This window comes from Lutra lutra, chromosome 7 (genome assembly GCF_902655055.1).
Source record: "Lutra lutra chromosome 7, mLutLut1.2, whole genome shotgun sequence".
Taxonomy (NCBI): domain Eukaryota; kingdom Metazoa; phylum Chordata; class Mammalia; order Carnivora; family Mustelidae; genus Lutra; species Lutra lutra.
Genome location: NC_062284.1, coordinates 137,578,539 through 137,592,932, shown reverse-complemented (window position 1 = coordinate 137,592,932; position 14,394 = coordinate 137,578,539). Strand labels below are relative to the sequence as shown.

General features: G+C 47.3%; 1 protein-coding gene across 2 annotated transcripts; it reads left to right on the top strand.

Annotated features, from left to right (window-relative positions):
• Window positions 1-892: 892 nt before the first annotated feature.
• SERPINA9 (serpin family A member 9) lies at window positions 893-13,821 on the top strand. Of its 2 annotated transcripts, XM_047738331.1 has the most exons (5): window positions 893-992; window positions 4,001-4,651; window positions 9,886-10,159; window positions 12,075-12,222; window positions 13,590-13,821. In XM_047738331.1, the coding sequence occupies exons 2-5, from the start codon at window positions 4,018-4,020 to the stop codon at window positions 13,791-13,793; spliced, it is 1,260 nt and encodes a 419-aa protein (XP_047594287.1). In that variant the 5' UTR covers window positions 893-992; window positions 4,001-4,017; the 3' UTR covers window positions 13,794-13,821. The 2 variants fall into 2 exon arrangements, with proteins under 2 accessions (XP_047594287.1, XP_047594286.1); XM_047738330.1 differs by lacking the exon at window positions 893-992 and having other exon boundaries at window positions 3,982-4,651.
• Window positions 13,822-14,394: the final 573 nt, after the last annotated feature.

Sequence of the window (14,394 nt, the reverse complement as noted above, 5' to 3'; positions counted from 1 at the left end):
GAGCTGGTAAAGATGTGAGCCAGGAGGCAGAGGATGGAGACAGGGGGCCAAGGGGGCTTTCCATCGTGTTGTTGGGAGTGGTTTGTTTGTCCTAGCGGGCAAGCCTTGACCATGTTTAAAAGCCAATGGCAAAGATGAAGCTGGTGGGCACCTGGGTGGCTCAGTGGGTTAAAGCCGCTGCCTTTGGCTCAGGTCATGATCTCAGGGTCTGGGATCGAGCTCTGAATTGGGCTCTCTGCTCAGCAGGGAGCCTGCTTCTCTCTCTCTCTCTCTCTCTGCCTATTTGTGATCTCTGTCTGTCAAATAAATAAATAAAAATCTTCAAAAAAAAGCAAAAGATGAAGCTGGTAATACAGAAGAGACAGGCATGAGAGTCCTGGGATGGGCTTAATAGATGCTCTCCAAAGTTCTGGGAGGAGTGGTGGGGAGAGGGGGATATGTTCCTTTTCTGATGGTCTTTCATGGGAGGTGGGAGGCAAGGTGGTCTGATGTGTGTGTGCACGCACAGATGACCTGGTGGCAGGCTGAGGAGTCCAACTTCGGGAAATGGAAGACTGAGCTACTCCCTGCAGTGAATAGGAGAGTGAGGTCATCGGTGCTCTGTTGCTGGGCACATCAAGACCGGTGACTGGGAAGTCACCGCGGACCAGACTGCCTTGCTGAGCCACCCTCCCTCCAGCACTTGGCAGAGAAGGAGCAGACAGGTGGGTTACTCTAGGTTTGGGGCTTTGCCAGAAGTGCGTCACCAGGCGCGTAGGGTTTTTGAATGGAATGAAGCCCTTTGGCGCTCAAGCTAGACAAGGATGCAAATGAAGACAGGGCAGGGTGGGTGGGAGGAGGGCCATGCAACCTTTCCAGGAACTGGAAACAGCTACGTGCCTGAGGATGAAGCCGGGGAGGTAAGTCAGAGCCCAGCCGGGAAGGACCTTGAATGACAGGTACCTGGCCATTCCTCCGGAGGTCAGTCAGGAGCCACTGAGGAAGCTGAGTAGGTGAGTGACAGTGGGCTTTGCATCTAGAAAGTTTCCCCTGTCTGTGGTACGGATGAGTGTCCCAGCCAGGAGCCCAGTGTGGGACAGAGCAGGGTAGAGAGGATGAAAGGTGGGGGGAAGACAGTGGCCCCCCCAGTCGAGAGGGGCCCAGACAGGGGCAGGTGCAGAGAGGACAGAGTGTCCCTCTTATCAAGAAGGGCAAAGCCCACTGGCAGGACTCACCCCCTACCCCCAGCGCAGTCTTGTCACAGCACGGAGGCAGTGGGGGGCCTCCGTGGGAGAGAGAAAGGGCAGCCATGAGAGGAAAGGAGCTGGGGGTGGGAAGAGGCCAAGTGCAGAAGGAGGTTGGATTTTAAGAGCCGAGCGAGTAAGATTTCATCAGAGCTTTTCCTGAAGAGCATAAGGATCTGCCCCTTGAGGCCCATGGCCGTAGAGCCCTCCGAGGTCAGGTCCCCAAGGCCCAGAGAGAAGCTGCAGCTCGCCTAAGGTCACATGAAGGCCACGGCCATGAGGGGCCAGGATACTCACTAACGTACTGAGTGGCTACTGGTCCAGGCTGGTCTCCCTTGCTCAGCCCAGGATGTGGCGCATGGAGTCGGATGTCCTCTGGCAAGGCCATGTCTGCTGATGGGGTGTGGCTCCTCTGGGAGGTACAGCTGGTGTTAGCAGGTGCCCCGACAGCCCCACTCCCACCCCTACCTGCCCCAAAAGGGATACAGGCTCCTGACTCTCCATGGTATCTCATCGAGGGGCCCGGTGGTGACTCCCTTCCCCTCCAGAATGGCTGGTGTTCTCTTCCCCAACTCCATCCCTTCCTGCAGTCAGGAATACCGCGGAACAAGCCTGTCCCTTCCCTCTGCTTCCAAGGGAGGAACGCAAAATCACAACAGCCATGAGGGAGAAGAAGCAGCTTTGACTTCATGCCATCTGTGGGCCTGGCCCTGTGCTGGGTGTCACACTGTGTCCCTTCTTCCTCGGGGCCACCCCCTTTCGCAGATGGAGTGGGGTGTGGGGGCCTGGGAGGACACAACACAGAGGTGGTCACACGAGGCTGCCATTCTTTACCTGGATCCTGGTTGTGTAGGAGAGCAGGGGTGTTGCTGAGGCTCTGATTCCTAACTGCCTGTTGAGCTCAGGCCTCCTGCTAATGACAGTCCCACCGAGGAAAATTTAAAGGTCTGATTGGCTTTACTGAGCAATCCATGACTTGGGCAGCAAACAGAGGGCACTCCGAGGAGGTGTACGAAGTGGTGAGTTTTCACAGAAGGAGGGTTGGGCAAGGCCATTATTGGCCAACTAAAGAGACTTTTCCAGGCCAGGGGTTTTGCCCTAGAGGGAAAGGCAAGGGGTCTTCCCACGAGGATGACCTCATCTCCCTTAGGGGGACAGGCCCCATGTGGCTGACTCCCTGGCCTGATGGAAAGATTCCTGACTGACTGGTTAAGACCACATTTCTGGGGGAGGCAGAACCTGCGGTTGGATGAGGTTTTCAGCCTGGTTGGGAACTTGGCGTGAGTGGCAGCAGGGTGGGCCCATGGTTTCCTCTTTCACACGACCCATGCTAACACCAGAGCTGTCCTACAGACCCCGCATTCTCACACGGCGTCCCGAGCACCCGCAGCCTGTCACAGAATTCATCAAATAGGAGGAACTCGGGGTTTTCGTCTCAAGTGCCTCCTTCTTTCAGTCCCTTCCACCCTGGTTGAACACCCTTCCACATAGGCCTGGGCACAAAGCGTCTCCTGCCACCCCTACATGGGGCCGTGTGCCCGAGGCGGGTGGAGCAGAGAAGGACACATGTGGCTCCCAGAACAGTCCTTGGACATTCCTTTTGGACAAAAGCACTCCTCAGCATTCCCTCTGTGGGTCTTGTGGGCAGAATCAAGTCTGTACCTCCTGCCGGTGGCCCCGTCTCTGCAGCCCGCCTCACGTGCCCCTGCCTATAAGACAAAAAATCGCCCAATTAGATAAACGGCAATGGGGATGGTTTTGCAGTTTCGCCAAAGAATTACTCACTTGGCAAAAAGATTCTTTGTATAGTTCCTTCTGCTCTTCATCACATCTGGTATGATCAAGTATTACTCAATTTACGTAAATTGCGTTTCGACCAAAAGGTTGTTGGGAGCGTGGCTAGGTCCTTAGGACTATCCCTACAGGGACCAGTGACCTCATCAAGCTCGATCCTCTGAATACCTAGATACGGTACAGACCATCCCCTCAGAGCCAAAAAAGAAAACCGAAGTCCAGGGAAGCTAAAACTTGCCCATTGTGAGCCTCAGAGTGAGATGTAGCCCAGCCCTGCCCCACTTCAGAACGACCGGCATTTCCACCTGCCTCCAGCTCGCCTGTCCAAAATGCTCCTGGTGCTTCAGTCTAGCTGGACGGGGTGTGCAGGGGCCAGGCACTCACGGCTAGAGCTAGCAGCCCACCAGCAACGAGGCACCTGTCCTCAAGGCCCCTGAGGACTATGGTCCCCGGCCAGCCTGTTGAAGGACAGCGACCCTGCCAGCAAATGCCTGTGGCTAGGAGAGGGCAGCCACGGCAAGGAAATGATCAATTCAACACAAAAGGGACCAAGAATATCTCGAGGGATCTCTGAGGGATAAGAGGATGCCTTATGGTGGCTGCTAAGGTTGGCACTTTGCAGCCTGGTTCCACTGTCTTCCTTTCTGAACAGGAAGCCTACCAAGCAGAAATAGCCAAGAGCGTGGGAGCTGAGATTTGGGATTTAAGACCTGACTTTGAATCCCAGACAGAACACAAACTAGCTGGGTGGCCTGAGATCAGTGACACAACGTCTCTGAGGCCTGTTTGCTTGTTTGTAAGCTAAAGACAACGATACTACCTGCCTCTCGTTCATGAGAGCCAATGAGATTACAGAGTGAACTGCCCGGTTCACCGTCCCTCCTGTCCCCATTCTGTCTTGAATAGGGAGGGGTGTTGCGAGGTCTCGGATTCGGCGGCCAGACGCTCCGCTCACCTTCCCTCGATGGTTCTTTCTCTTGCAGACTTACCCCGTTCCAAAATGGCATCGACCTTTTATGGAGTTTTCCTCATTGTCAGCATCTGCACTGTAATCCGCTGTGTGCCCCCACCCGGGACCCCCAGCAAGGGATCCCTCTGCCTGTCCTCCTCAAGGAGCACCGCCACCTCCCGGCTGCTGTCCTCCAGCAACACCAACTTTGCCTTCCGCCTGTACCGGAGGCTGGTTTTCAAGACTCCGGACCAGAATGTCTTCTTCTCCCCACTGAGTGTCTCTGCTTCCCTGGCCATGCTATCCCTTGGGGCCCGCTCAGCCACCAAGACCCAGATCCTCCAGAGCCTGGGGTTCAACCTCACACACGTGCCAGAGCCCGCCATCCACCAGGCCTTCCAGCACCTGCTCCAGTCGCTCAGAGCCCCCAGCGAAGACCTGGACCTGAGGATGGGGAGTGTCCTCTTCCTCAAAAAGGAGCTGCAGCTGCAGGCAAATTTCTTGGACAACATCAAGAGGCTGTATGAGTCCAAAATCTTTTCTATAGATTTCTCAAGCACCTCCACTGCCCGGGAGAAGATCAACAGCTACGTGGAGAAGGAGACCAAAGGGAAGGTGGTAGACTTAATCCAAGGCCTTGAACCTCTGACAGTCATGGTCCTGGTGAACCACATTTTCTTTAAAGGTAAGGCTCCGAGGGCTTGATTTTTATTTTAATCTTGTTTCCCCTTCACTCTCCAGTTGAATAAGCAAGCTAAACAAACCCTAGACAGCACAGTCAGGGAGTGGGGTCTGGATTCGGACCAGCCTCGTAACAAGCCGGCTGCATGACTGTGGTCACATCCTAGTCCCTTTCTCAGCTTCCGTTGATCGATGACGGGGGCTCGTTCAGCTCTGACCTTGGATAGTCTGGTTATGTGTCCCGAGGGGCTGACATTGGGCTCAGTGGGCAGCCCACGGGGAAAGTCTTCTGGAAATGAGCTTGTAAGGACCTCATCTCTTGCTACCACCAGCATCCTTGGTGCCTCCAGAAGGTTTCGAGGAGGGGTGCAGAGTTCTCTGACAACCCCGCTTCAGAGGGAAATCCACAGGCCAGAGCACTTTTATAGGTGTGCAAGTGCAGACAGGCCTGGATGATTGCCATTGACACCCCCCCCCCCAGCGCATCAGTCTAGAACTTTACAGTTTACAAACACACTGCTGCCGCAGAATGGACATGGGCTTTGAAGTCAGACAGCCCTGGGTCTGAATTCTCCATCTTCCTCTTACTTGCTTCATGATTCTGGCCATATTGCTTTAAAAGATCTCTCCTATATTGACAGCCTGATGTGTGCGAGCCTCTGTGCTAACAGGATGGATGATGACAGAGCCAACTTTAGCAGAATCGTCATGGACACTACTGTATCATCCCTCTCTCCTCCCTTTCTCTCTCCTTCCCTTCCTTTCTCCCTCCTGCCATTCATCCCTCCCCCACTTATCTTTCCCTCTATCTGCCTCTTCACCTTCCCACCCGTATCCGTCCATGGTGTAAGGAGGGAGGGGAAGGAAAAGGAATTAACATGCCGTGAGCCCCTTCTAATTTTCCTGTGCTTTATATATGCTATTCCATTTAATTTAATCGTATTTTTTTAATGAAATATAATTCACATACCACAAGATCTGCCAAGTTAAATTGCACAATTCAGTGGGTTTGGGTTTTGGTACATCCACAAGGTTGTACAAATACCTCCACTACATAACTCCAGAACATTCTCATCACCTCCAAAAGAGACTCTCTATCCATGAGACTCGCTTCATTTCTGCTCTTCCTTCACCAGAAACAAGCAATCTACTTTCTGTCTTCATAGATTTGCCTATTTTGGACGTTTTCTATAAATAGAATCATATAATACATGGAGGGTTTTGTGTGGACGTAGTTTTCAATTCCTTCTACCAAGGAGCTTGCTTGCAGGATTGTATGGCAAGAGTGCTGGTTTGGAAAGAAACCACCAGACTGTCCTTCAAAGTGCCTCTACTATCTTGCATTCCCACCAGCAGTGGGGGAGTCCTGTGGCTTCCCATCCTCTCCAGCATTTGGTGCTGTCAGTGTTCCAGACGCGGGCCGTGTGAATGGGTGCATTGTGGTTGTTTCAATTTGCATTTCCCTGATGACATAGGATATGGAGCCTCTTTTCATGTTTATCTGCCATCTGCCTATCTTCTTTGGTGATCTATCTGTTCAGGTTTTTGGCCTACTTTTTAAAATCCTGTTACTTGTTTTCTTATCTAAGTTTTAAGAGTTCTTTGTACATTTTGGATAACAGTCTTATCAGGTGCATATTTTCTCCTAGTAGGTCATTTGGCTTTTCATTCTGTTGACATTGTCTTTCACGGAGCAGAAGTTTTAAATTTTAATGAAGTTCAGCTTATCACTGATTTCTCTCAGGGATCGTGCCTTTGGTGTTCTAAAAATTATTGCCATACCCAAAGTCATCTAGTTTCTCTCCTATGTTATCTTCTAGGTGTTTTACAGTTCTGTGTTTTACCTTCAGGTCTGTGATCCATTTTGAGTTAGTTGTGTTTTTTTTTTTTTTTTTAGTTAGTTTTAATGAAAGATAAAAAGTATGTGTCTAGATTCTTTTTTTTTCTTTGCATATGAATGCTGTTGTCTCAACACCATTTGTCGAAAAGACTATTTTCACTCCACTCCTTTGTGCCTTTATTCTTTTGTCAAAGATCAGTTGACTATATTTACATGGGTCTATTTGTAAGCTCTCTTTGTTCCATTGATCTGTCTGTTCTTCACCAATACCAAACTGTCTTGAGCACCATAGCTTTAGAGTAAATCTTGAAGTTGGTTATTGTCAGTCTTCCAACTTTGTTCTTCTCCTTCAATATTGTGTTGCCTATTCTGGGTCTTTTGTTTTTTTATATAAACTTTAGTATTAGTTTGTTAATATCTATAATACAACCTGCTAAGGTTTTGATTGAGATTGCATTGAGTCTATAGATCAAATTGGGAAGAACTGACATTGTAACAATATTGAGTCTTTCTGTTCATGAACAAGGAATATCTTTCCATTCATTTAGTTCTTTGATTTCATTCATCAGAGTTTTATAATTTTCTTCAATCGATCTTATACATATTTTGCTAAATGTATAAGTTGTTTTTGGATGCAAATGTAAATGGTATTGTGTTTTTAATGTCAAATTCCATTCGTTCACTGATGGTGTATGGAAAAGCATCGACTTTTGCATATTAACCTTGTATCTTGCAACCTTGCTTTAATCACTTACGAGTTCCAGGAGTTCTTTTGTTTGTCAGCTCTTGGATTTTCTACATAGACGATCATGTCATCTGTGAACAAAGACAGTATTATGTGTGCCTTCCCAAACTGTATACTTTTTGTTTCTTTTTTTTAATCTTATTGCATTAGCTAGAACTTCCAGTAAAATACCGAAAAGGAGTGGCAAGAGGGGACATCCTTGTATTATACCTGAACTTAGTGGAAAAGTTTTGCATTTCTCACCATTAAGTCTGACGTTAGCTATAGGCTTTTTGTAGATATTTTAAAACAAATTGAGGAGGTTCTCTTTTACTTCTAGTTTACTGAGAATTTTTACTATGAATGGGTGTTAGATTTTGTCAAATGCTTTCACTTCCTTTATTGATAATGATTACTTTTTCTTGCTTAGCTTCTTGATGATGGATTACATTAATTTATTTTCAAATGTCGAACCAGCCTTACAAACCTGGGATAAACCCCATTTGATTGTGGTGTATAATTATTTTTATACATTATCAAATTTGATTGCTAATATTTTTGTGGAGCATTTTTGCTCCACATATCATGACAGATATTGGTCTGTAGTTTTCCTTTCTTGCTATGTCTTTGTCTGATCTGGGTATTAAAATAATGCTGGCTTCATAGAACAAGTTAGGAAATATTTTCTCTGTTTCTATCCTCTGAAAGACATGGTAAGAATTGGTATAATTTCTTCCTTAAATGTTTGGTAGACTTCACCAGTGAATCCATCTGGACCTGGTATTTCCTGTTTTGGAAAGTTATTAATTATTGTCAATTTCTTTAGTAGATATAGGCCTATTCATATTGTCTATTTCTTCTTATGTATTAACACATTGGAATATCTCATATAGGTTATCAAATTGGTGGGCATAGAGTTGTTCGTAGTATTCCTTTCTTTTCCTTTTAATGTCCACAAGATCTATGGCATTGTTTCTTCTCTTATTTTTGATATTAGTAGATTGTTTGGTCTATACTTTCTTTTTATGTCTCACTTTTTTTTTGTAAGAAGTAGATTTTTTAAATTATGTAGTGCAACAACTCTGAGAATCAGATTCTCTCCCTTTTTCAAGGACTGATTGTTTTCTCTTGTTGCAATAGTTGTTGTTTGTTTAGTGATTTTTCTGAAATAATTAAAGTCTATACTTTGTGATGTGTGACCACCGAAGGGTATTCTTGTTTAGTTAAGTGGCTAGCTATGATTGGGCAGAGATTCCATATGTGTCTAAAACAAATAAATCTCTTAGTCTTTGCTGAGGGCTTTTGTGTACATAGCAGAGTGTGCCATCACCCAAACTCCCCCAGCCAGTTTATAAATCTGACTCAGTCTTCACTTTCTGTTTATGCAAATCCTCAAAGTCAGCCATAAGTAGGAACTTATAGCCTTCTCACATTTTTTCTCAAATATACATACAGCTATATACATGCATGCAGCCTCAAAATGCCCAGTATATAGTGGAACTATCCAAATGTCCTAAGGACATCTTATTCTTCAGCTTCTCCTTTCAGAACTTTTGATCACTCTGTGGTTCGTCCCATCTGTTATCCTCACCCGGACAACAATGAAACTAAAACACCGCCTGTAATTGTTTCTAACAAAAATTTCCAACCCCCTGAGAAGAAGGCTTTAGCACTGAGTGAGCACCAGTAAACCTTGGAAATGGGGGTCTTCCAGATAACTACAGAGGTGAAGCGATAAAAATGAGTCTTTGAAAGTTATTCTCTCAATGATTTTGGGAATATAGGCTGCTATTTTTCAAGGCTACTGCTAAGCTGGAGAGCAGAGAGTGGAACTGGCACAGGTTAAAATAACCATGAAGCCGACTATTCTTGAGATTCAGCCATTTTTCTTGAATTAACTCTCCCCAGGTAGCTGTAAGCCTTTGGTTAATTTCCAGAGTTCCAAAAAAGTTGATTCTGAATATCTTTGCCAGTTTTTCTTATTGTCCTAATGGAAGGGGAAATATACAGAGGTCCTTACTCTGTCATATTTGCAGATGCCACCCCTGCTCCCAACCCATCCTGTTAACCTTTTTGATTAATCTGTTGATTGTCCCAACTCTTACCTACTGCCTCCAGAAGCTGCAAAATTTATCTTTACCTGTGACTGTTTTTGACTAATTTCCTCCAAGGAATAATCTTTTTTGCCTTGGTTGAACTCCAAATCAGATCAAACACAGGGAATTTTGCAAGTGATGCCTTCCAGGGAAGCACAAGATGGGTCAAATAACAGTTCTCTGGGAATGAGTCTTTGAGTGGGTTCCAGCCCTATTTTTTCCCCTTCAGTGGCTCCAGCCTGCTGGATTTCACTGCAAATGCAGGCTATTATTTTTCAAGGCTATTATTGAAGGGTTAGTACAAAAGGAATGGAACTAGGGCAAGTTAAAACACCACAAAGCTCAATTTCTTACCAAGATTTAGCCGCTTCCATTTAATAAACTGTCCCATAATCTGCTTAAAGAGTTTGTTTAATTTCCAGAATTCTAAAGAAGTTTATTCTGACCATTGTGGGCAGTTTTTTTCATGGCTTTTATGGAGGAGAGAGTTTTCAGAGATCCTTACTTCATCATTTTCATTGTCCTCCACTTACTATCTGTACTTAGACGTAAAGACCTCTCTTCTCTCTCCATGCTAGCCAAGTGGGAAAAGCCCTTTAACCCTGGCTCTACGAGGAAGAGCTCCCCATTCCTAGTGGGCAAGAAGACCACTGTGAAGGTCCCAATGATGCACCAGGTGGAAGAGTTTGCCTTTGGAGTGGATCCAAAACTGAACTGCTCAGTGCTGCGGATGGACTACGGCAGACACACCACAGCCTTCTTTGTCCTCCCTGGCCAGGGCAAGATGAGGCAGCTGGAACAGGCTTTGTCAGCCAAGACACTGAGGAATTGGAGCCACTTATTCCAGAAAAGGTGGGAATCTGTGTCAGTCTCCTGGAGCCTGAGGCAGCTGGTGGGGTAACTCCAAGGACAGGGGAAAGACCATGATAGCAACTGTTGAATGCCAACTAAGCCCCAGCTGCCTGCTGGATAGGGAACTTGGGGCTGTGGTCTCACTTGAACTTCACAATCACCTGACAGATGAAGAGTGCTATCATCCCCATCCATAGATAAGGAAGTAGAGTCTCCAGGAGGGGAGGTGAATTGCCCAAGGCCGTGTAGCTAATATGTCCCCACAACACTATTATGTCCTTGTAGTGATTCCATCCCAGGAGAACTCACTCTACCAGCCAATGTGATATTAAATTCCATGGAATGATTCCATAAAAACAAACCAGCAAAAAAAAAAAAGCACCAACATTCACCTAGAAAATGAGGGTAATACTGCTACTCAACCCAGAAGCTGTTGAAAAGATAAAACAAGTTACTATTTATAAAGTGCTTAGAACAGTGCCAGAAAGATCATATGTGATCGATAATGTTAGCTAATAGTAAGATTATTATTAGTTCTGTATCTATTATGGAGACCATCAAAAGACTATTAACCATAAGATAAAAAGGAAAGTCAAAGTCTTACATACAATCTCTGAGCAATATTTTCTTGGCCTCGTTGGCACCATTCCCGGGTGCCCAAGATCCAGGGAGAAACAAGACAGGATCAGGAACTAACTCAAGAAGACAAAGTTCAGTGCCCCAGAGGAAGCCCAGGCAGTGTGCTGAGGAGCTTCTGAGCAAAAAGAGATAGCTTTTAGCTGGGATCCATGGTGGGCTTCAAGGAGGTGGTGACGTGAGTCAGGAGCATAGGTAGGACGTGAAGGTACAGATAGGATTGAGAAGGGCACTCCCAGTAAAGGAAACAGTGCTGGCAAAGAGGCATAGCTGGGAACCAAGGAACACTATAGGATGCTTCAGAGGTTTGTCCTCTGACTGCCACCACAGCTGGACAGAGGAGGCAGCATGGAGGCTGGGGCAGGGGGCAGTGTGTGAAGAGCGACAGGTGGACCAGGGAGGAGATGGCCGGGCCAGCACAGGAGACCCTAACCAGGAAGAGAGAGCTGTCCATTGTGCTAGATGCCCATCGGTGAGGATGTAAGTGTCCACCCAGCACTTCTGTGCTTTCATTTCTGTGACTTACCAAGTACATGACCTTGGGCAAAGCAATAAAACAATCTTAACATCTTTAAAATGGAAATGAAGCTCATGAAAGTGCCTGGGACGGTGCCTGACACACAGTAAATGCTCAGAAAATGTGGGCTTTTCATTCTTGGTTCAGGGAAACCATTGCAGAGGAAGGAAAAAAATAATGCTGCACTCCAGGGCTGTGCTGTCCAACTACTAGCCCCACGCAGTTTTTTAAATTTAAATGAATAAAAATTGGTAAAACTACGGATTTTTCCCCATCATTGGCACTAGCCATATTTAAAGGGCTCGATAACCCCGTGTGGCCAGTTTCCAATATCCTGGTCAGCACAGACAGAATCTTTCCAACCTTGCAGAAAGTTCTACTGGACTCTGCTGCTCTCAGTGTTTGTCAGGGTTTGTCTCAGGAAGGGCTAGGGGAGACGGTGGACACAATGTCCATCACTGCCTGGTGCCCCACACTGATTGTTGCCACAGGACCCCTTGCTGGGCCCCTGTCTATGGTCTGTCCTTTACTTTATTACGCACCCCCCCCCACCCTTCTTACTTCTCTATGAAGCCAGACCTGCTCATCCAGGGGGCTTACCTCCAGAGCAACCTGGGTTGGATGTCTGGGATGTGTTGACTACTTTAACAGCAACCAGCAAAAGCTAGAAGAAGAACAAAGTCTCCCAAAATGCCTCCAAGAAGCAGAGCTAGAGACCAAAGGGCTTGTGACCTCACATTGTCCTTTTCCCCATCTCCACAGGTGGATAGAGGTGTTCATTCCAAAATTCTCCATTTCTGCCTCCTATGACCTTGAAACCATCCTCCCAAAGATGGGCATCCGGAATGCCTTTGATAGAAATGCTGATTTTTCCGGAATTACAAAGAGAGACTTCCTGCAGCTTTCCAAAGTGAGTTGATCCATGAGAACATTTGCCTGAGCTGAAGGGACTATGGCGACTGGCTAATCGAGCCCTCACATCTCATTGATAAGGAAACATTGACCCTGAGAGGCAAAGTGACCTCTCTATGGCAGAAGTAGGGCTGAATTTCAAGGTTTCCAGGCCTGTGGCTTTATGGCCATCATCCTTCTGATACACAGGCAACTTTTATCCCTCTTCCAATTAATGTTCCTAAGATCCAGCTACCGTTCCTTGAAAACTAGGCCTGTGCTAGGAAGGCAACACTTCCACCTCAAGACCCGCTACAGATGAACAAATGCCCACCTGGCATTCGGCCTCACCTCCCTGAATCCTGGGGCCTCACACTGAAGTCACATCGGCTGCCCAAGGGCCATTTTTACCCTGTAGAAGTGCTGTGTTTGGCTTGCAATGTTAAAAAGAAAAAGACAGAGCCTATTTCTACCATGTAGGCTACTGTACCTCAAAGGAGAGATTTCTGATTGTCTTGAAAGAAATCACTGAGTCCAATTCCCACACGGCGACAGTGAACCCAAACCTCTATGTAGAATCCATCAGCCAGACCTGAGCTGTGAGCACCCCTCTTAGGGAGAGGGAACCCTCCAAGGGCCCTGTGTGCCTGCCCCCTGCTCTTCCAAAAGGTCTGATTCTTGTCTGCTTAGGAGTTTCTGATCCCTGACCGAAAAATGTATCTTGATGATAGACTAGAATGGTCAGAAGTGGTCCTGGGTCACTGAAGGGGGTTTTGTCATTGGGGTCCGGGGAAAGAATACAGAGGTCCCAACGGCATATGCTGAGTGTAACGGTCATTTTCCCATCATGTACTTATGTGCATATACGAACAGCAGCAGCTGTAACTGCCTGGAGTTCTCAGGCCCCCTGAGGCTTGGGAGGGCATGAGCCCCTGGTGAAGTCTCTTCTCTAGAAGACCCAGAAGGGATCCACTATGTAATGACACCACCCTGCATCTCCTGAGCAACCTTGTAGCAATACAGTGGCACCCATACTTTGCCTGATCTCCTTTAATTCACCCATGACCTTGTGGGAAATACACCAGGATGATGACCCTTTCAGAGATTTGGAAAGTGACATCAGCAGCCCCTAAGTAACTTCCATGCCAATAAAGTGGCAGAACTGGGACACAACCCTAAGCTTTCTGGTGTGCATTTGCAACCACTGGACTCATAGAGATCCAGTTCACCATCTCAGCGGCAGGTGCACACCCCATGCCCGGCATCGGAAGCAGTGAGCTGGAGGTCCCTGGAGGGGGCATCACCATCCCCGAGGCAGAACCCCGAGGCTCAGTGAAGTAGCGCTGCCTCTGTGGGGGCTGCTGATGTGTGTTTTTCCCTTGGCAGGCCGCCCACAAGGCTGTGCTGGATGTCAGCGAGGAGGGTACCGAAGCCGCAGCGGCCACGGCCACCAAGCTCATAGTCCGCTCGAAGGACGGCCCCTCTCACACCGTCGTCCGCTTTGATCGGCCCTTCCTGCTGCTGCTGATCAACAGAGCCACAGAGGCCATTCTCTTCCTTGGGAAAGTTGAAAATCCCACGAAATTCTAGGTGGAAACCTCTTGCTGACGGAGTCCACATTGAAAACTCCCAGGAAATAAATCGTGTTGTGATGATCTCAGGATGACTTGAAGATGTGTCTCCTTCTGCTCTGAGGGTCTGCCTGACCCCAGCAGAACTGCATCTGCTCCTGGGACGCCCCTCTGAGGGCTCACTCAGTGAAAGTCAGCAGAGATATGGGTCACAACCCCCAGTCACAAAGCCCGTTCATCCCTCCGTCGCTTCTCTTCTCTACAAATCCTCCCGAGTAACTAGCCTCATGGACGTTTCTGGTGGGCATATTCCTGTTCCTCGAAGCCCCCAGGAACAGTAATCTACAGGGCAGTCACAGTATGACAGAGTTACAGGAAAGAAGTCAATAGACCTAAAATGAGGATTTGGCCAAGAACGATGCTCCCACGTGCCTTCAAGGCCCAAATCTGATGGTTATGGGCTAACTTCCAGTGGCCAGGTTGTCATGATATGACATCTTAGGAGCTGACTGAATTCATTCATCCATTCCTTTCCTTTCCTCTCCTTTCCTTTCCTTTCCTTTTCTCTTCTAAAGATTTTATTCATTTATTTGACGAGAGAGAGAGAAAACAGGGGGTCA

Excerpts from the sequence above, each read along its gene's own strand:
- SERPINA9 (XM_047738330.1), top strand. The coding sequence starts at position 3,982 with ATGGTTCTTTCTCTTGCAGACTTACCCCGTTCCAAAATGGCATCGACC. Across the intron at positions 4,652-9,885 it reads GAACCACATTTTCTTTAAAG|CCAAGTGGGAAAAGCCCTTT; the intron begins GTAAGGCTCCGA and ends TCTCCATGCTAG. Across the intron at positions 12,223-13,589 it reads ACTTCCTGCAGCTTTCCAAA|GCCGCCCACAAGGCTGTGCT; the intron begins GTGAGTTGATCC and ends TTCCCTTGGCAG.